The sequence below is a fragment of the Corvus hawaiiensis genome, chromosome 31, assembly GCF_020740725.1.
Source record: "Corvus hawaiiensis isolate bCorHaw1 chromosome 31, bCorHaw1.pri.cur, whole genome shotgun sequence".
In the NCBI taxonomy this organism is placed as follows: domain Eukaryota; kingdom Metazoa; phylum Chordata; class Aves; order Passeriformes; family Corvidae; genus Corvus; species Corvus hawaiiensis.
This window is the reverse complement of record NC_063243.1, coordinates 942,099-963,651: the sequence shown is the minus strand read 5'-3', so window position 1 is coordinate 963,651 and position 21,553 is coordinate 942,099. Positions and strand designations below refer to the sequence as shown.

At 57.1% G+C, this 21,553-nt stretch overlaps 1 protein-coding gene and 1 long non-coding RNA gene across 2 annotated transcripts in view; one reads left to right on the top strand and one right to left on the bottom strand.

The window, feature by feature from the left end:
- Window positions 1–672: 672 nt before the first annotated feature.
- The window catches only part of LOC125318709 (zinc finger protein 883-like), a 42,984-nt gene continuing 22,103 nt past the window's right edge, over window positions 673–21,553 (bottom strand). The window contains 2 exon segments of the mRNA XM_048289649.1: window positions 673–902; window positions 905–1,467. Of these exon segments, the coding sequence (XP_048145606.1) occupies window positions 829–902; window positions 905–1,467 (637 nt within the window). The 3' untranslated portion in view covers window positions 673–828.
- On the top strand, window positions 6,018–21,216 carry LOC125318841. Its single transcript, XR_007200511.1, has 3 exons — window positions 6,018–6,156; window positions 13,936–13,940; window positions 21,204–21,216. It is a non-coding gene; the product is annotated as an uncharacterized LOC125318841 (long non-coding RNA).

Below are 21,553 nucleotides of genomic sequence, written 5' to 3'. Positions count from 1 at the left end.
GGGAAAAAGTTCTTCCTAATGCCCAACCCAAATGTCCCTTGGTGCAGCTCAAAGCCCCTGTTGGCATCTGCTCTCTCTTGTTCTTGCCCAGCTCTGACAAGGCTGGTGCTGCCTTGTCGGTCCCTTGCCTGAGGGCAGGAGAAGAGGCTGTGCCAGTGAGTGCTGCTCCACTTTGAGGCCATTCCAAGGGGCTGCTTTCCTTCTGCTTTGCAGATTTGCATTGAAGAAGAAATCATCGGTTCAGCAAAGAAGGACTTACTGGGACAGACAATTTGTACAAGAATAAAGGTCAGTAAATAGGCCAGGAAAAAGACAAAGAATGGAAAAGAGAATGTGGACACAAAAATGCTGCTAGCAAGAATTTTCTTGCTATTTTCTAAGTCCGTGAGAGACTTTTCTCTCGCACAGAAGATAGCAGCAGAGTTCTATAAACAATGAAGCACAGGCAACCTTGAGAAGCCTTGTCTATAGTACAGTAGAAAAATATCTTGACAATGGATGTTTTAGGATTTTAGCCAATCACACCAAGGGGTGGCTGATCCTTTATTCAATTAGACTATGAAGAAAAAAGGCTATAACAGAGTTTGTAAAATAATTCAATCAATCAATCTTGCTGCATATTTATGCCTGCTGGCTCTTCTCTCCTCCTCCCTACGGCTGCAGGAAACGGTAATATTTTACGGCATTTAATAAGAGAAGAGGATTCCTAAGTGTCTGAAGTACAGGGTTCTGGAAGAGCTTTTCAGTCAGCAGCACCTCGAGTTTTAAGATGGAGTTGGAGCAGTGCCCGAAGCTCTTCCCACACTCGGGGCACTCGCAGGGATTCCCTTACTGGTGCCTCTGCTGGTGTTTCCTCAAGGACGAGCTCCAGGAGAAGCTCTTCCCACACTCGGGACACTCTAAGGCCTCTCCCTGGTGTGGATGCGCTGGTGGCTGGTGAGTTGGGAGCTCCACTTGAAGCTCTTCCCGCAGTCTGTGCAGCGGAAGGGCCTCTCCCCTGTGTGTGTTTGCTGATGTACAATGAGATAGGAGATCCACTGAAACATCTTCCCACACTCAGGACACTCAAAGGGCCCTCCCCTGGCGTGCATCTCCTGGTGGCAGGTGAGGCTGGAGCTCTGGCAGAAGCTCTTCCCACACTGCAAGCACTTGTAGGGCCGTTCCCCAGTGTGGATCCTCTGGTGGCAGGTCAGGCTGGAGCTGTGGCTGAAGCTCTTCCCACATTCCGAGCACTTGTAGGGCCGTTCCCCAGTGTGGATCCTATAGTGGCAGATCAGGCTGGAGCTGTGGCTGAAGCTCTTCCCACATTCCAAGCACTTGTAGGGCCATCCCCCTGTGTGTATCTGGTGGTGGATGAAGAGGTGGGAAGTGTGGCTGAAGCTCTTCCCACATTCCAAGCACTTGTAGGGCTTCTCCCCAGTGTGCAGCTGCTCATGGACCACCAGGTTGGGCCTCTGGATGAAGCAGAGGGGGGGCCGCTTCTCCTCAGAGCACCCTGGGCTGGCTTTGGAGCCCCTCCTTGTGGGGGATCCCTCTGGCTTTTCCTCTCCGTGTGATTCCTGTGCCATTGAGCCACTCAAAGCAGCCTCTTCCATGAGGTTCTGCCACAGGGATTTGTCCTCCCTGGTCTCCATCTGCAGCTCAGTGCCTGGGGGAGCAAGCACAAGGAGAGGAAGGGACAAGAAGAGGAAGGAACAAGGAAGGAGGAAGGAAAGAACAAGGAGAGGAAGAAGGGTAGAGAAGGAAGAAGGAGAGGAAGGGACAAGAAGAAAAAAGGGAGAATGAAGATGAAGGAACAAGGAAAAGGAAGGAAAAAGAAGAAAAAGAAACAAGAAGTAGAAGGAACAAGTAGAAAGAGGGGAAGGAAGGAAGCAAGGAAGGAAGCAAGGAAGGAAAAGGAACAAAGAGAAGAAAGACAAGGAGAGGATGGGATTTTCCTCCGTGCCACAGGGAAGGGGAAGGAGATCCCCCCAGTCCGTCCCCGGCAGGACGGCGTCGGCAGCGGGGTTGTCCTGCAGCCGGGGGCGATGCTGGGCTGGGAGATGGAGCAGGAGAGAAGGGAAAGGGGCAGTGACTTCCTCCTCACCTGCCTGGGGCTCCCGGGGCATCTTCCTCACTGCCTCCTCCTCCTCCATTCGGCCAAGGCTTGGGAATGAGAAGTCCTGTTTTGAGGGGAAAACCAAGGGGTGAGTGCATTGGCTTGGGGGTTTCTCCCACCCAAGTCCATCTCTAGAAGTCACCAGATACCTTGTGTGAGAATTTAAAGAGTTTAATATAAAGACAATAAGAGACACATAAAATAAAGCAAAGGGATAACGGCCGGGTGCCTTGGCGCTCTGCCAAGAGCACACCTGATGCTCGAGGTGAGTCCCTTTTATATCATTTTTATTGTCCGTTCTCTATTAATATTAAAACTTTTCTCGGGGCTGTTCTGCATGGCCACTCCTTGGTTCCGCCTTTTTAGAGCATGCGTAGTCTTCTGCCTTGCGGTTTTATTTCTTTTGATTCTTGGGGTTGGGCCCGCTAGGTAAGAGTCGATGGTAGGGTGGATCTCTTAATTCTCCAGACAGTCAGGGCTGATTGCAGCTTTGGGCCTCTTTGCCCCCCGGCCAGAGCGGTGATAGCGGCTCTCGGACTCTCCTGGCAGAGCAGCCTTTGGGCCCTTTTGTTCTCTGGACAAAGTGTTGCTTAGCAGCTCCTTGGGCCTCATCCTGTGTTCACTTGGAGGTCATCTTACTTGCTCACACTTGCTAACATTCTTGCTAAAAAGAGAGAAAACTACATCTACACAGCAAAAAAGCATTTCTAACATTATATAATATCTACTTTTATACTTTGCGAGAAGCCAATATTATATTATATGTTTATAACACTTGTGTCCATGAAAACCTCCAAAACATCAAGACTCAGAGGAAAATATCCCTCACTGAGGTTCCCCCTCTCTGGTCTCTCCACTATGGGGTTCTGGGGGTCCCCCTTGTCCTGGATGCTGCGGGCCCTGCATATATTGAAGGTCCCTCCTCTGCAGGGTCTCTGCCCGCTCCAGACTTCCAGGGAATCCCAGGGGTGCCCCCTCTTTGGTCTCCCCACTCTGGGGTTCAGGGAGTCCCCCTTCTCTGGGGCTGCACTAAGGGATGCCGAGGGTTTTGGGGTCCCAGGGGTCCCTCCTCCCCTGGCTCTCTGCTTCGGGGTGCCGGGGGTCCCCCCTCTCTGGGGTCCCCTCTTTGGTGTCCCAGGGGTTCCCCCTCTCCAGGCTCATCCCTTCTCGGGGTTCCCCCTTCTCCAAGCTCACCCCACTCCCGGCTGCCGGGGTCCCCCCTCTCCAGGCCCCCATTTCAGGGTCCGGGACTCCCGGGGCTCCCCGCTTTTCTCTCTCCCCCCTCTCAAGGCTCCTCCCCTCCTCCCCCGCCGGTACCGGGCGATCGCCACGTGGCTCCCGGGACCCCGCACCCGCCACCCACCGCCGGCGCTCTGCCGGCAGCCGCCACCGCGACATCCCCAAAAAACACCTCCCGGGGACCCCGCAGTATCCACCCAAAGGGCATTTCGGGTCAGCTTTGGAGTCCTGCAAGATCCAAACATCGCTCCACCCGCCCCGTTCCGAAGAAAAGAATCAGGGAGCCCCAAGGTACTTCGGCTGAACTCCAAATATCCCTCCCCCCTTCAAAAGAAACCCTCCCCGGACCGCCCACGATATCCGGAGCGAGGTCCCCCTTCCCGGTCACCTGCGGCATGCGGGGGCAGCGATGCTCCCGGCGCGAAGGGGCTGCAGATCCAGAGAGCGCTGGACGCACGCGGCGCCTCCTCTCGCTGCTCCCCTTCCTGCTCCCGCTCCTCCTCTGCCCCTCCTCTTCCTCCCGCTCCTCCTCCTCCTCCGTCCCCCCGGCTGCTGGCGAGGAGCTCTCGAGTGAGCGGGGCGGGGACGGGACACGGTGGGAAAGGGGTGGGTCCCCCCCAAACCGAGCTGGGGGGAGCTGGGGTTCGGGGGACGGTGGGAAAGGAGAGGGAGAGGGCGGATGAGGGGAGGTGGGACAGCGGGAAGGGGGTTCCCAGTGAGGGTCTCCCAGTGAACCCCAGGACCCCCAAATGCCGTCCCTGTCCTCCCAGCCCCTCCCGGCGCTGTGGGGGCCGGGCCGTGCCCCAGTGCCGGCTCCAGGGAGCCCGAGCGAGCCGCCTGCCCGGCATCGAAGCTCTGGGCGCGGAGCCGAACGGGCGCCGTGCAGGGAGTGTCTCTGCGCTGCGGGCTCTGTGCCTGAGCGCTGCCCCGCGCCGAGCCCCAGAGGCGCGGCTGCTCCGCTTCCTGCGCCGCTGCTCCCTGCGCAGGGGAGGCCGCGGAGCGCCGCGAGAGGGAGCGGCTGATGGAAGGGCTGCAAAGGCTGAGAAGGCTTTGGAGCGACTGGGGAGGCTGTGGGGGTGCTGAGGCTCCGGCGGGGCTGAGGGCACGCTGGAGGCGACTCAGGGTTGCCTTTGCTTCCTAGATCTCCGTCTGCTCGACGTTTCCAGTGAATGATTAAAAAGCCGGTATTCACGGACAGAAACTCTCTAACTAATTAAAGTTAGAAAGTGGTGTGTTGATTACGCCGGCGGGCGGCACGGGAGTCGCCTCCTAGGGACGTGCCAGCCACTTACCCGGTTATTTGCCCTCTATTGATTTCACAAAGTGTTAGATATTAATCCTATACATATCTCCAGCACCTCCCATTCCCCGCTTCCTATTAAAATGCGGTTATTAGTCCTTTGTGCGTGCGCAATTCTTTTCTTGATTTGGGTCGGTGGTCTTGACTTGAGTCAGTGGTCTTGAAAGATGAAGTCGGGGATCTCTTCATCACCATGAACTTTCTACCTTCTATTGTGGGCAAGCCTCGGGAAGCCTTCTGGAGACGGTCCGTACCTCCTGCCTGTATTTGATCATGCAATCTAGGTGCTGGCTATAATTCTGCTTCTTTTGTCCTTATGGCAGTTCATTTACTATAAGCAAAGTTGCAGACAGGTGCATAATGGCGAATAGCACTGAACTTCTTGGCTAAATTTCTAACTCTTCGTTGACTTGTCTTTTGGTTCAATCAGTACAAATTGCTTCTAACTCCCAGCTAAAGTTTAACTTCATAATCTTGACTCACTGATGGTCTTGCTTTTGTCTTCGTTATGATTTTATCTTTTGCATGAAATGCTTGTGAAGTGCCCCCGCTGTCCCTTGTGTCCCCTGGGCACCGACAGCCCCGGGCCTTGCCCTGCTCCCCTTCCCACGTTCCATCCCGGCTGGCGGAGCCTTGGAGCTGCCGTGGGGCCGTGGGGCTGCGCCGGGGGCTGCGGCCCGAGCCGGGGCCCCTTCCCAGTGCTCCCAGTCTGCCCATCCAGCCTGGAGCAGCCAGCGAGGGCTTCAGCTGGGGCGGCAGAGAGGCGCTGCTGGGGGGGTCCCAGCTCCGCTTGGCTTGGGCTGTTCTTCCCAAGCTGGGCATAAACGACTTTGGGAGTTTTCTGCCACAAATCTCTCCCCCCGTGCACTCAGCCAAAGGGGTTTGGGGCGGTTTTCCCTTTTTCGGGGAAAACAAAGCGAGGCACTGATGCTCCCTCGGGCCGGGAGCAGCGGAGAGCTTTGTTTCTCTTCTCAGCTGAATGGCGGCTCGGGGGGATGCATGTGCCCCTTAATGTGCACCCCCACTTTGTATAATATCTGATATTCATGGTTCTGTGAAGTCTTTGTTCTTCTGGAAGTTCAGGATTTTAGCAGGAGCTTGGCTGAGCAGCAGTTCGTGTCAATTAGTAACATTTTCTGAAATATGTGGTTTCTCCCATTACTTCCTTATCTCCAAGTCCCTGGCCCTATCTCCAATGGGATTCACACCATCTGTTTGTAAAGACACGTTCATTTTTTTCATTTTAATCCTCCTCTTCTTCTTTTCTGAGTACTTCTCTTTGCAAACTTTAAAAATGCCTTAATCTGTTCTTCCTGAGCCTTCTTTGGTTTTGGGATTATTCTCAGTGACCTCATTCTGTGTCCTTTTGTAGCTGTTTCTGGGTCAGGAGGCCTGGCTGCCACCTGCATGCCCTTGATCCCCTGCTGAATGAGCTGCACTGAGCAAGGTGTGGTGCATGGTAAAAAGATGAGAGTTGCTGTAGCACCTGAGAGGAGAAACAGCATTGGTTTAACCCATGGTCTGCCAGGGAACCACGAAAACGTGTCCTATTCCCATCCTTTCCACATTTGGAGCGGTACATGAGCTGCTTTCTTATTTCCTTTGTTCTCTGTTTCACCACTTTTCCTTGGCCATCTCTTTGCCAAGAGCTGTTTGAGTCATTTAATTTTCTACAACCTCCTGGTCCTTCTGCTGAAAGAGAATCTGATGCCATCCCAGGGTGAAATGTGGCGCTGCTCATGGGAGTGGATTGGTGGGTGAGAAGGTCAGGAGCTGGAGCTGTGTGCTTGGTTATGATTTGGAGGACAGCTTGTAATCTAATGATGCATTGAAATGATCAGTGGGTTCTCTGGCACCTGGTATGAATTTGTTTGGGTTCCCAGGGGCTGCTCCATGGTGTTGTAGGATTTGTTCTGGTGGCCGTTCATCTTTTCCCCATTTTTGGGCATTCTCTCCAGCCAGGGATGCATCAATTGACCGCTCTTCTCTGATTAAATCATCACATCCTTGCATTCCCAAGTGATTTCGCTGACCTTGTGTCAGCAAAAGCAGCCCAGTGGTCAAACCCACCCTGTATAACACAGAGAGTGCCAGCAGATGTTGGAGTGGGGAGAGGGATGATTCCCCCCCGCTTTTGTGAGTGAAGTTCTCCCAACATTCTCTGTTTGCTGTTTTCCTTTGCAGCTTCAGGGATTTCTGTTGCAGAGTCAGAGATGCTCAGTGTGGGCTCTGCCTTTAGCGATGCAAATTCCGTCAGTGCAGGGAGGCAGAGCTTGGGGTGAGGGGCAGAGGGAATCAGCCCAATTCCTGTGGCAGGCAAGGAGAGCCTGGGACATTGTGCACACTTCCCGCAGCAGAGTTAATTTGCATTTCTAAAGCTCCTCTGCTGGCTGCCTGGAAGGAAGCTTCTCCTCCAGGGCAGCCATCAGGTGACTCACAAGTGGCCCCCAACAAGCAGCTTTCTTTTTTTTTTTTAATGTTTTTTTTAACAGTTTATGAGTTAAAGGGTCTCCTTTACAGCTCTTCCAGTTTTGCAAAATGCAACCTACAGGTGAACATTGAATAACCCGTTCCAAAATTCTGCCATCACTAACAGACACCCACATGCATACACAAAAAACACCCCAAAGCAATAAAGATTTTTGCTGCTTCTTGTCCTAAGACTAAAAATTGACTCTCACACCCTGGCCCAGACCCATCTGACAATATCAAAGTAGGATTATTAAAAAAAAGCCTTCTAATGTTGTAATCTTGTTACCAAAAGTGTGAGAAGAACAAAAACTCCCCAACAACCGTTTTAGTGTTAGAGGATTAAGGCTGAAGAAAAAGAATACAAAAGCTAAATTTTTAGCAATATAATATTGAACATTTATTAGTAGAACAAAGGCAAATCACAGCTCTGGGGCACTTGGCAATATTGCCAGAGGCGCCCTCCATTCATTTTACTGTGGACTGAAGTACTCTCCTGAACTGTTACATATTCATTAACCCAGAAAGGAATTTACACTTCACTCCCCTTTCCCCCTCTCCCGTTTCTGCCCCTTGCCCCAGCAGGACACCGCCTCAGTCCTCTGGATCGCTTCAGAACTGCAGACGACAGGCCCCCTCTCTCCGGTGCCTCCGCAGTTTCCAGCCTCACTGGCAGCTGCCAGTTCCCTTGGGCGGTGTGAGTTCTGATGAGGTAACAATCTTCCTGGGATGCTTGCAGTTTATCTTCTTTGTTTCTCTAAGATGTCTTGGTTCCTGGCTCTGTAGTTTCTCAGCTCAAAAGACATTTATTACCATGTGTTTATTAATACATTTCTTAACATATTACAACTATTTTGAAGTTACAATTTACCTTAATCTCGTTTCTACTTAACTACATTTTACCTTAACACTATTTCTACACAATCCATCATCACTTCTAAATATTTGAATCATATATGTGAAAGACAACATTTATCATTCACTCATTTATCACACCAGGGTAAGGAATTGCAAACGTGGATTCCAGGGGAGGTAATTGAATATCTGCCCTGGGTCTGGCTCTTCTTCTTGCCAAAGCCAATGGCAGCAGCCGTACCCGTGGCATCTTGGTTTCTCTCAGCAGCTTCAGAAGGTGTTTCTTTATTTCCCATTCATTCTTTCCACCCGACCCGAACTCTGGGGTTGCCAGGGGGTTTGGAGGTGCCACTGTGTTCCTAAAGCAGCCAGAACGGCCTGAAGGATCTTTCCTGTAAAATGAGTTCCCCTGTCTGTGTCTGTTGCTTCCACAATCCATATCTTGGAATTGTTTGTTCCAAACATGCCTTAAGAACTGATGCAGGGATTGCTGAAGCATTTGGAAATGCTTCTGCCCCGCTGTGAGCTGCCATGCTGTTAGCAGAAGATATTGAAGCCTTCCTGCTCAGGGCATTTCAGTGCCAGGCTCTTCCAAGCACCCCCAGCTCGGCCCTTTGAGCTGAGCATGCGGGCGCTGAGCTGCGCTTTGTCTCATTCCCTTTCCTTCAGAGCAGCGTGTCTTGCCACTCTTTTCCCTTCTGCTGCCCTTGCAGAGCCATCCCTAAACACCTTTTCTCCCTCAGGCCAGGGAATGTCTGGTAAATCTCTGCTAGCCCGGGTCTGGAGCTCTGTCACTTGGCTGCAGCCATGGGTTTCTTGCCAGCCCCGTGTCCAGGGCCGTTCAAACAGGAGGCTGGGTTCAACCCTTGCCCTGTGCTCAACTCTGAATCCTCCTGTTCCATCCAACAAGTTTCATTCTGTAAGAACCGAGCACTGCTCATCCATTTAGAGGCTCCTTTGGTTAACAAAGCTTTACCTTGATGCCAGGCTTGAACAATCAGAGATTCTGCTGCTGTCAGTTTTCAGGCCTCAGTTCCCATTAACGCCGGGGCTGCACAATTCTGCAGACAATGAGGTCACTCTCTGGCCACTGGGTTAAACATTTGAGCCCAGGAATTCCTTTGGCATGGCCCTGATTAACATCCCCATGCAATTCAAATGGTTTTTCCCTGTCTGGGAGGGCCAGGGCAGGAGGCTCAGTTAATCTGCTTTTGAAGCCTTGAAAATTGTGCTTTCCTTCTGGTGTCCATGATGGGGTTTCTTGGCTGGCAGGAGAGGAGTGTTGTAGGGAGAGATGCCTGGCTCCAGAAGCGCTGCCTTTAGCAGGGCCTCAGTAAGAGGCTGTAACCCCTTCCTTGCCTCCCTTGGAACAGGGTATTGCTTTTAGACACCACTTGTCCTGGATGCTTCAGAGGAATTTGGAGAGGCTCCATATCTAATTTTGCCTATTTCCCTGGGGCTGCCCACACTTCTGGGTTCCCTTCAGCAGAGGCCTTGGCAGACATTTGACACCAAGGTACAGCAGCATTAGCCTCTGTATCTCCTTTGACAATATGAATTTGCATTCCCACTTCAGCCACCAAATCCCTTCCCAGTAAATTACAATCACAATTAGGAACAAACAGAAATTGATGTGTTTCAAACCCATCTCCCACAGCTACTGATAGTGGTTGAATAAAACACCCCTGCTCATCTTTCCCACTTATTGCCTGAATAATGAAAGAACTTCTTGACAATTTCCCCCCTTAGGTCTCAGATTCGGAGTGGATTGAGAGGTCCCTGTGTCTATCAGGAGCGGCCTCGTCTCGATCCAGAGGCGCCCTGAATGTTCTCAAGGGCTCTGGTGCGGTGGGTCCCTGGTGTGCTGGGAGCTCTGAGAGCCCTGACAATCCATGTCCATCAGGGGTGGACTTGCTGGTGCTGAGGGTGCTGCTGTCTGTGCTTGCAGTGTCCTTGTGGCCTGCAGCTGGAGCCCTGATTCCTTGGCAGGGGCTGTTTGGGTGGGCTCTGCCGTGCCGAGGAGGGCAATGCCTGTGCCAGGTGCTTGTGGCCGCCGCCGTCCCCTGGGTGCTGGGGCCCCCTTGGGCCCTGCGGTTCATCCCTGGGGGGCTGTAGAAACTCTGCCATGGCCTTTGCTTTCACCTTGGCCTTTTGCTCATCCCTTCTTGCATTCCCCTGCTGAGCCTTTCTGGCCAAGTGCTGCAGGGGCTTCTTGTGCCTCTCCTGCAGCCCCCTCAGTGCCTGTGGGTGCTCATCCTCTGACAGCTGCTGAGCTTTCTGCACAATCATTCGTTTCTCCAGTGACCCAAACAAGATCGATGAAAGAAAATCCTGATCCTTCCACATCCCGCAGCCTCCTGGGGGCCGGGGGCCAGTGCCGGCCCTGCCCGGGGGGTGTTGAGGTCAGGCAGTGCCCGGCGCTGAGCCCCGGCTGCCCCACAGCCCCGGCCCGGCCCCGCAGCTCCCCACAGGCCCCCAGCCCGTGCTGCCCTGTCCTGCTGCTCCCCACCACAGAGAAACACCCTGAAATCCTGAACCTTTTTGTTTCCCAGTCCTGGAACGCGGGATACAAAAGATCTGGATCAGCTGGCAAATTTTGAGGATAAGATGGTGCTGAAAAGCATCCCAGTCCTCACTTTTTTCTCTTCCTCCTCTTTTCCATCTTCCTTTTCCTTTCTTCCCACATAGATTCCTCCTGCTGCTGTTTGCCTTAACCATATTCCTGCACACTCCCTTCAACCAATCCTTTCCCAGCACACCAACACCATCCATCCCCTGTTGCTGAGACCCCTTCTCGACTTCCCTTTTTACCCATGCTGGGTGTCCATGTCCTTAATTAGCTCTGGGAGAATGTGCAAACTGCCTCCACATTGTCCTCTTTTGTATAGGACACGATGTCCATGGTTGTGGGGGAATTTGGGGAGGTGGGAGGGAGGGAGCGCCAAGGCCGGGCCGGCCCGTGCTGTGCTGGCAGAAGTGGCTGCGGCGGGGGCCGAGTGCGGGCAGGAGCGGCCGAGAGCCCAGCGCTGCCGCAGCCCGAGCTGCCGCAGCTGCATCCCTGCTGGTGCTGTGGGATGCGAGAGCTCTGGGGGGCAGAGCGAGCCAGGGGTGGGTGCTGGGCCTGGGGGGAGGAGGAGAAAGGCTGGAGGAGCACGGCTGGAGAGCAGAATGGTGAAAGGATGGACGTGGGAGCAGCAGGTGGGATTCAGCAGGAGAAGGAGTAGTGTGAGGAAGAGGAGTGTGAGGAAGAGTAGGGACACAGGAGGAGGAGGAGGAGGAGCAGGAAGAGGAGGCACCGCAAGGTTCCAGCACTCGCTGTATCTGCAGCCTCCCCCCAGCCCCAGGAGCGTTGCCCCCCCCATCCAGCCGGTGATCAGGGAGGGGGATCCACGATTTTCCCGTGGGTGAATCTTGGTGTTTCTGAGGTTTCTTGGGCTCCATGTTGGTGCTTTGGGGTTTTTTTGTGGGGGCTGAATGTGTTTATATTTTGGAGGGTGTTTTATCTGAATCTTGATGTTTTGGGAGTTTTGGGTCTGTGTCTTGATGTCTGGGGGCATTTTGGGCTGAATCTTGGTGTTTTGGAGGTTTTTATGGACACAAGATGCCTGTTGATGGACCTAGGCAGGAGGAACCCCCAGCCCAAGGCGCTCACCCCTTGTTTTTTCCCCAATCCAGGATTTGTCATTCCCAAGGCATGGCCGGATGGAGGAGGAGGAAAAGCCCCGGAGATGCCGCAAGAGGAGGGGCTGCAAACGCAGCCCAGAGAGATCCAAGGAGGAAAGGGTCCCCCTGTGCCGGGAAGGCAGCTGGAGATCCAGGGGGAGCTTGGAGCTGGGGGAGAAGCCTCACAAGTGCTTGGAATGTGGGAAGGGCTTCAGGTGGAACTGCAAGCTGAGGGAACACCAGAGGATCCACACTGGGGAGAGGCCATACGAGTGTGGGGAATGTGGGAAGGGCTTCACCAGCATCTCCCACCTGATCCAGCACCAGGTGGTCCACACCGGAGAACGGCCCTATGAGTGCTTGGATTGTTGGAAGAGCTTCGGCCGGATCTCCGAACTGAGGGTACACCAGCGCACCCACACTGGGGAGAGGCCCTACAAGTGTTCTGAGTGTGGGAAGAGGTTTCCAAGCAGCTCCGATCTCCTCAGATATCAGCGCATTCACACGGATGAGAGGCCCTTCCGCTGCTCCGACTGCAGGAAGGGCTTCAAACACAACTCCACCCTCATCAGGCACCGGCGCATCCACACCGGGGAGAGGCCCTACGAGTGTCCTGAGTGTGAGAAGAGCTTCTTCAGCAGCTCTGCCTTGACCAAACACCAACGGAGGCACTGCTAAGGGAAGCCCTGCGAGTGCCCCGAGTGCGGGAAGAGCTTCGTGCGCTGCTCCAGCTCCATCCCCCGTGGGAGGATCGGCGTTGGATGATCCCCAGTGACCCCCGTTGGGCAGAGCCCTGGTGACCCCCGTTCCGGGTGATCCGTGCTGGGTGGGGGGAAGGTGTTGGAGAGATTTCTTTGCCTTCTCCTTGTGCTGCTGGGATTTGGTTGGTAATAAATTCCCTCCCTGTGCCCAGGCTGGCTCTGTTGTGCCCGTGCCGGTGCTCGGGGTGGGATCTCTCCCAGTCCTTCTCTCAGCTCCTGGGCCTTTCCTTGTATTTCCTGTCCCTGTGCAGTAGCAGAGGGCAGGGACAGAGCGGTTTTGGTGTCTCCCGGCATCCAGGCAGGGCCAGCCCAGCCCCAGGGGTTGTGAGGGGCTTGTGGGGGTCCCCCATTTTCGGGACATCCCTGCTGGAGGAGGGTGTCCCCCCTTGCTGCAGCCCCAGCCCTCAGGCAGCGCTCAGCCAAGCAGGGAACACCCTCAGCTGGGGCCTCATTTTTGGGCACACCTGAGCCCCTGGACATCTCCATTCGCCTTTTGGGGTGCAGCTGAGCTCCTGGATACCTGGGTCCCCAGTTTTGGGGCTCTATTTGGCTTGCACAGCCTGGTTTTGGTAGCAGGGTTGGTTCAGAGGTGGCTTCTGAGAGAAGGATCTGGAAGCTTCTTCCATGTCTGGCAGAGCCAATCCCTGGCAGCTCCAAAGATGGAGGTGCCGGATGCAGAGATGTCCCCACAGCCCCTGGGAAGGAGGGAGGGGTGGGGGGAGGGTGTTTTTAAGGGTCTTCTTTTCCTTCTCATTCTCCTGCTCTTATTTTTTCGGTGTCATCAATTTAATTAATATCTCTAATTAGAGCCTGATGTGCCCGTGCTGGTGTTTGCTGAGGGATCTCTCCCAGTCCTTATTCCCACCCGGGAAGCCTCTGTTCCATTTTCTCTCCCCTGTTCGGCTGCGGGGGGCAGGGACAGAGTGGCTTTGGTGGGTGCCTGGCACCGGGCCAGCGTCACCCCAGGCCATGGGCACCCCTGAGATCCCGCGTCCCTGGGGACACATTTCTGGGCACAGCTGAGCTCCCACCTGCCCCACACCTCACGGTTCCCCCTCCAAAAAACTCCACCACGAGGCTGCAGTGTCCCTAAAGCCCCTCAGCCAATCAAAATCGTCGCCAGCTCTGGCCATGGGGCGAGTGGTGGCAGCTGGGGCCGTACTGGTGGCACTGGTGGTGCTGGGAGCCCCCCGGCTGCGGGCGCAGAGCTCTCTGGTGAGCGGGGAGGGGTGGGACGTGATGGGAAAGGGGAGGAGAAGGGGAAAAAGGGGTGATGGGACCCCTAAAATGAGTGAGAGATGGAGGGGACCCTCAGAGGAAGAGCAGGAGGGGGCTGAAGAGTGGGGGAGAAACGGGTGGGAGGGGGTGGGAAAGTGGGGAAAAGTGGAGGATGGGACCCTAAAAGTGAGCGGGAGTGGGCTGGGAATTGGGGGATTGTGGGGAAAAGGGTGGCAAGGGTGAAAAGGGGGGAATGGGACTCCAAAACTCCTCTGGGGAGCGGCTGGAAATGGCGGGGGAGAGGATGTGAAATAGGGAGAAGGGTGGAAAAGAGGAAGTGGGAGCACGGGCAGGAGGGTCCCATGGCGGCCGTGGGGCACAGGGGGTGCGGAGCGGGGATCCGGGGTGGCTCCCGGAGCTCTGGGCGTGCTGGGGGCTGCAGGGGGGCACCCCCTGAGCTGTGTCCCGCACACACAGGGGTGTTCCAGGGGATGATGAAGTCCGAGTGTCACTTCATGAAGGGCAGCGAGCGGGTGAGGTTGGTGCAGAGGAGCATCTGACACCGGGAGCAGCAACTGCACTCGCCAGCGATGTGGGGCTGTTGGTGGGGGACACCCCGTGTGGGGAGAAACAGGCGCAGTGCTGGAACAGCCATGCAGCAAGAGTGGGGTACAAAGGGGCTCTGGCGGACAGGCTCTGCCGGCACAACCGCGAGATCGTTGCCCCGTTGCTGGCGGAGCGCAGAGGTGCAGAACGTCGGGCAGAGCGAGTCCCCTCGGGCCCTGCCCTGGGGATGAGCCTGGAGCCCCTCAGCCCCCCTGGAGCCCATCCCCGGGGCCTCTTGTCCTTCCAGGTTCCCCTGAGCTCTCCCAGTCCCTCCCAGTCCCTCCCAGTCCCTCCCAGTCCTTCCCAGTGTCTCCCAGTGCCCCCGCGCGTGTCCATCGCAGCCCTGCGTGGCGCTGACGCCCCTCAGCCAATGAGAGCGCGCCTCTCTGATGACTCATCAGTTGCCAGGCAGACCCGCAGCGCCGACTGCCCCGTGCTGGACTCGGCCTCCCAGTGCCGCGCGCTCCATTCCCAGTCGCTCCCAGTGCCCTCCCAGTGCCTCCCCAGTGCCCTCAATCCACTCCCCTCTCACGAGGGCAGCTCACTTCTCTCAGAACACTCCAACCCAAAGCTGTCTATGCTTCTAGGCCGATCTCTTGTCCTGTTTTTCGGTGTTGGACATTCTGTCAAGAGCCACCCTTCTTTTTAGCCTTGGCAAAGGGGCTGGGAGAGGGTTTGGGGGATCCTCGGAAGGCAGGGAGCAACTGGGATGGGGTTTGTGGAGTCCGGGAGGAGATGAGAGTAGGTTTGGCATGTGCTGGAAGGTTTAACGGCGTTCTGGACAGATCTGGGAGGAAAAAAAGAGGGGTTTGGGGGGTCCTGATGGCTCTCTGGGGGGTTTTATTAGGAGGTCCTGACCCCTGCAGAACCCCCAGAGATGCCAGCGGACACTGCCCGCAGCAAGATTCTGATGGGGATCGGGGACTTCGTGTTGGGCTTCATCTTCCTGGCGCTGGGGTTCGGCTTTCACTTGCTCGAGGAGGTGACGGGGGGTCCCGGGGATCGCATCCCCCCTCCCCCAGAGCGTGTGTGCCCCCCCGGGCCCCCCAGCCCGGTGTCACCCCCTTTGCTCTGCCCACAGAGCTCCTGAGCCGCCGGCGGCCGCAGCCCCTCCCCGTGGCCTCAGGCCCGGCCGGGACCCCCCGCTCCGTCCCCGCGCTGATTTTGGGGGGGTCGTGTGTCCCCCCAGCCCTGCTGTCACTCTGCCCCTTCCCGGCTGCTCCCAGTGTTCCCAGTTCGGCCCGGTCCCGTTTATTGGGAGGCACTGGGGAGGGATTCTGGGGAACCCCGCGGGGGAGCCAAGACTGGAGGGGCAAAACCGGCCCTGGGATGGATCAGGAATGGGGACCCCCGTGTGTCCCCCCCGTGTCACCCCGCTCTGGGTGCTGGGAGCCCCCGGCTGCGGGTGAGGAGCTCTTGGGTGAGTGGGGAGGGGCGCGGGGACGATGGGAAAGGTGTCTGAGAGGGGGATAAGGGCCGGGGGGACAGCGGGAAAGGGCTTCCCATGAGAGTCCCTTTGTTTCCCATCACTTGATCTCTTGAGCTGTTCCCTGGGGCTCTCGGGGGGGGCAGAACCTCACGGGGGGCTCCCCAAACCCCTGTCCCTCCCTGGGGGTCTCATGGGGGGTTCCTCCCCACCCAGCAGCTGGTGCTGAGGCGGCCGTGGGGCAGAGAGGGGTGGGAAAGGGGTGTCCAGGGGGGTCCCTTGAGCTCCCAACCTGCTGTGGGGTGCTGGGGGCTGCTGGAGGGGGGCACCCCCTGACCTGTCTCCCACACAGGTGTGTTCCATTCCTGGGGAAAAGCCCACTGGCACTTCCTTGATGACAACAACTGGGTGAAGTTCATGGGCAGGAACATCTACAACTGGGAGCAGTCTGGGCACAGGGGATGCCCCAAAATTTGGAGGTGGGATGGAGTTGTTCTTGAGGTGGAATTGAGCTGTTTGCAGTGGGATGGAGACAAGGCTTGTCTGCCTGGGAATGACTGGGTTCATACTGCAAGTGACTGGGGCCCTACGTGACTCTACTGGGAGGGACTGAGAGTGAAAGGAACCATACAGGACATGACTGGGAACAACTGGGACCATGTTGGGGGCAAGGGGGATCTTACTGGGAATGACTGGGAGCATAAAAGCTTGAGTGGAATTTTTATCCCGTGGCATTCCCGGGGAGCAGCGGCAGCTCCGCGCCCCCAGCCCGGGGGGTGGGAGCAGGGGAACCGCTGGCAGCACCTTCGGGGCACAGCCGAGGGCTGGGGGGCTCCTCCCCCACTTCATTTTCTCTGCCCAATTCAAATCATCCCCTCCCATTCAAATCCCCTCCGTTCACATCTTCTCCCCACCATTAAAGTTTCCTTGCCCCAATTCAACTTTTCTCCCCAGTTAAGCCCTGAGGCCCCTCCCCGCCCCCGGCTGCTCCCGGCAGGACCCGGCCGGGACCTTCTGGAAACAGCAGCAGAAAGAGTTCAAAAATTCCTCATTACTTCCATCGATTTCCTTGGTTTCCGGGGCATTTTCCTGCGGCTGCTCCAGGCCGTGGCTGAGGGGTCCCCTCGGGCTCCAGCCCCTTTCCAGCCCCTTTTTCCAGCTCTTTTCCTCAGCTGACCCAAAGCTGCGGATTTTGGGGGGTGGGAAGAGTCGCTCTGCTCGGGGGTCCCCGCGGTGCCCCAGGGAGGCCCCGAGGCCGCAGCGCGGTTCCCTCGGGCCCCTTGGAGCGTTTGGAATCTCCAACTCTCAGCAATCGCTGTCCGTGGCATTCAATCCCCCCTGCAGGGTTTTCCCCCAGACCGGCTTTCTTTCCAGAGGGTTTTGTGGTTTTGCTTCGAGCCGGGGCCTGAGGGCACCGGAGCGGCCGCGGGTGCCGGGGCAGGAAGGGCTGAGGGACAGCAGCGCCCCACAAACCTCCGGGAGGGGGACAAGGGCTGGAGGGGGCAAAGAGAGAATAAACACGAGATTTTAGAAAAAGAAAAAAAAAAATAGATATGTAAAATATAATAAAAGAGAACTCTGAAAAAAGAAAGTAACAGCAGAGCTTCTTCTCCTGGGACTTTGGGTTTCTTGTCCAAGCTCCGAGCTGGGTGTGAGCCAGAAACCAGTGGCTGGGAGAGACATTGCTGCTGAAGGGCTTCCTATGGCCAGAACTAAAGTGTCGAGTATCAAGGAAGAGCTTGAGGTTACAGAAGCGCCAGCGCTCCCGTTGGATTCCCTCGTTGGAAGCTGAAAGCGGAGCTCCGTCTGGGACTCTGCTTTGTAAGGATTGAATGTAAAACTCCAGCGCAATCCCCGTTTCCCTCCCTCCTGTGGCCAGCGGCGCACGGAGAAGGGATGGGAGTTTCGGTGAGTTCGTGCTTCCCCCTGAGGGACAGGAATCCTTGCCGTGTCCAGCGGGGGTCCCTCCCCAGCCGTGCGGTCACTCCCCGGCCCGGCCCTGAGGCGCGGGGCAGTCGCGGGGCAGCCGCGCTCCGGCCCCGTCAGCGGCACCGCCGCTTCGTGCTGGGCAGGAGCGGCAGAAGGAGCCGGGCGGCGGCGGGGCTGAATCCCGGCAGGAGGAGGAGGAGGAGGAAGAAGAAGAGGAGGAAGGGGCCGGGTCGGCCTGCAGTGTCCGATGGCCGGGGAGCAGCGGGGAGGCCTCGGGGAGCGGCAGCGGGCGGGGCTCTGCTGGAGCCGCCCCGAGGGGTTTGTGCCGCCCCGGGTCCCTGAAGGAGCCGCTCCGCGGGACGGGCGAGCTGGGAACGAAAGGAAATACAGAGAAGAGAATAAAATACAATCAAAGAGCCGCAGCGAGAGGCGTCTGCCCCGCCCGCGTCTGAAGGAGCTGCACCGAGGGACGGGCGGAGGGTGAGTAGAATAAAATCAAGAGAACAGAGTAAAATAGAATAAAAAACTGCACGAGGATGTCCCCGGCGCCCGGTGTCACTGAAGAGCCGCACGGCGGGACGGGCGCTGTCGGGTGTGGCCAGAAGGGCAGCGCCGAGGAGGGAGAGAGGTGTGAATAGAAAAACAAAAAAATAGAGAGAATGAAATAAAATACAAGAAAAAGAGCCTCACCCGGGGATCTCCGCAGCTCCGTGTCACTGAAGAGCTGCACCGAGAGAGCGGCGAGAGGTGACGGTGGTGAAAAAGCCGCACTAGAGGGGCTTGGCATGGGAGGTGGGAATGGACTAAACACTAGAGAATAGAATAAAAAAATAACACAAACCCCGCACCGGGAGTGGCCGCTGCCCGTGACTGAAAGAGCCGCACCGAGGGACCGTCGGGGCAGCAGCAGAGGCTCTCGGCCGCCCCGCGTCACCGAAAGAGCCGCAGCCGGGGGCAGTTCTGGGGTCTTCTGGAGCCGGCCCGAGGGCTCTCGGCCGCCCCGCGTCACTGAAGGAGCCGCAGCGAGGGACGGGCGGGGCGCGGCCCGGATCGAGCCCCTCCAGCTGCGCCTCGAGCGGCGACCCCGCGGGACCGCGCCGGGGCCGGGCGGCGGCGGCAGCCGGAGCCGGGAAAGCGGCTTGGAGCGGCGGAGACGAGCGGGGTGTTCCCGAGCAGCTCCGCTCAGCCCTCGGGCACCGGGGGGTTCCGGGGGTTGTTCCCGAGCAGCTCCGCTCAGCCCTCGGGCACCGGGGGGTTCCGGGGGTTGTTCCCGACCAGCTCCGCTCAGCCCTCGGGCACCGCGCTGGGGTCGCCGCGCACTTTTCACCCCTGGCCGCCCCCACGGGCCGGGCCCCGCGGCTCCCGCTGCCGCCGCCTCGGCCCCGCCGAGCCCAGAAACCACGAAAAATCGCTGGCATGCACTAAAAAAGCTTTTCGTGCGCAGCGATGGGTGCGGGGGGAGTCCTTATGAGCTCCCCTCCCCTCAGACCCTCCCGGGCACCGCCGGGCATTAGCGCAGCTCCCGGGGCCGTGTCCCGGCCACACTTGGGCATTAAATCCGACAGATTTGAGGAGCGGGGACAGCCCTAGAAACCAGGGCTTTGCCCTCGGCAGCTTGGAGCGGCACGAGGGGGATAAAGGATCCCCTGCACTCACTTATGCCCCCAGAAGCAGCTCTGCCCCCCTAAGAACGAGGCTGTATTTGGGAGAGGGAGGATGGCTGGGATGGGATCTAGAATGAGACAGACACATGTTGGGATGAAGAGGTTTGAAGGGGTCCCGTCACTGAGCAGGTTTTGGGGCACCCTCTTGCAAGAGCTCAAGATTTTCAATCACGGCACCATCTATACGCCTTTCCCAACCCCCTTGCCATAGCAGTCTCTGTGTGGGTTTCAAAAAGATTTCTGCCAGCTTTCTACAGTCAAACGGAGTCATTAAACCACTCGTAAAGATATGGTGCAACAAAGTTTGCACGTCCGGGTTGGTTAATCCATACTGCATCCCAGCTTTTTGTCCTTCTCGGACGAACTTCCAATTGAGCCCCGCCCACTGGCGTTGGTTCGGATTACCGGGGGCAGCAATTCCCGGGAACGCTTGTGCAATAAATTCACCCTCAATCAAAGCCTCCCGTATGATTCCCTGCCACCGCCGAGCAGGATTGTCGGAAGCAGGGCGGCTTGGGGAGCCGCGGGCAGGACTTTCTTTTTTCCGCTCCGGCCTTTGAGCCGGGGGATCAGTCGTTCTTCGCATTCCCCAGCTCCGCTCCAGCTTTTGCCCCGGTTGGAATTTCCCCGCATCCCCTTCTCGCTCCCGCGGTTTTCCCCCTTCTCTGTTCGCCAAACTGTTTCCTCGGCAGGAGTCACAGGGCGGACGGACCCCCACCGGGGCCACCCCCCCGGGGAGCCGGGCCCGCGATCCCCGTGGCCAACGCCGGCCGAAAACTCGGCACCGCGACACACATTCAGCAGCTGATTCAGGATTCTTTCTCCCCTCCGCCACCAGTGGCGGTTTCTGGTTTTCTCTTTCTTTCTCCTGCCGCTTGTGTTCTCCAAGCGGCTCAATCGCTCTGCCCTTGAACACCCGCCGTTCGCATTGGAATCCCCGCTCTGGCTAAGCCGCGGTGAGGCAGACGGCGATGGGGGTAGCGGGGGACACACACGCCCCCCCAGTGCTAAAGTTAACTCTTCGGGGGACACCACGGGACACCTCCGAGGCAGTTCTGGTGCTTGCGGAGAGGGGAGCTCATCCACTTCCATTTTCTCTGGTTCTGGCGCGGGCTGCGGAGCCTGTAACTCCGTCTCCGCGGGTGCAGAAGGCAGGGACGGTATAACTGGGTCTACTCCCCCAAAGAATTCTCGTGCTTACGTCGGAAAGGCAGCAGCGGGACTGCCTGGCTCTAGATGGGCTGCTGCCCCTACCGCAGCTGTTTTTTCTGCTTCTATTGGCCTCAGCGCCATTATTATTAACTTCCATAGCATACTAAGCCCCTTAGTCTCTTTTAATCCATCGCTTATGGTGTCCCAAAGAGTGATTCCCAGCCTTTCCCACTCAAGAGTGCTGAGAACTCTCCCATGGGTGGCAAAAAATCCTCTCTCCCGACCCCATCTTAACAGTCTTTTCAAGACCTTTGGGTCATGCTTCTCTCAAAGAGAATGTGCTGGAGGACCCTGAACGTGGCCCGCTCCTCTTTCGACAGACCCTTCCCCATCCTCCAGCCCCCGGCCTCTCACCTCTTCGGGTGCACCCGCTGCAGCGTACGTTTTCCGGAGTTCTTTCCCCAGGAGCTTTCTTCGGCTCCCCCAACTCCAACGGAGCCGTTCTCTGACTCTCCCCTCCACGGTCCAGCCCTGGCAGGCTCCGACCGGGGCCTCCTGCCTTTTCACTCCACAGACCCCCTTCAGAATCCAAAGGGTCCTGTCTGCTTCATTATCGCAGCGTTTATCACGTTGCGAGGTCACCAGCATGCGGGAGCTCAGGACTTCTGAACAACGAACCAATATGATTCCACAGAAGACATTTTATTGTTTACATTGCACTCTACTTACGCATTTTGCAACTGCTGTGCACGCGATCACGCACTTCTTGATTGGTCCCTCGATTTTGTCCATGCGTTCTACATGCATTTCTCAGATCCAGGAGGAGTGGCTGCAAACCCAGCCCAGGGAGCTGCGAGGAGGAAAGACCTCCATGAGACAGAACGGCAGCCGGAGATCCAGCCACAGCTCAGAGCTGATGGAGAAGCCTCAGGGTAGAGAGAAGCCCCACAAGGGCTTGGAATGTGGAAGAGATTTGGAAATCCACGGGGATGCAGAGATACCCCGCAGCCCCTGGAGGAGCCCCCACCGGAGCAGGGGATGCCTGAGGAGAGGCTGTGACCCCGTGCGAGACCCGTGGACAGAGGGGCCCTGCCGGAGCAGCCTGTCCTTGCAGGACTGACCCCGAGGCAGAGTGACCCCCGCGGCTGCAGCAGTGTGAGGGGACTGCTGCCC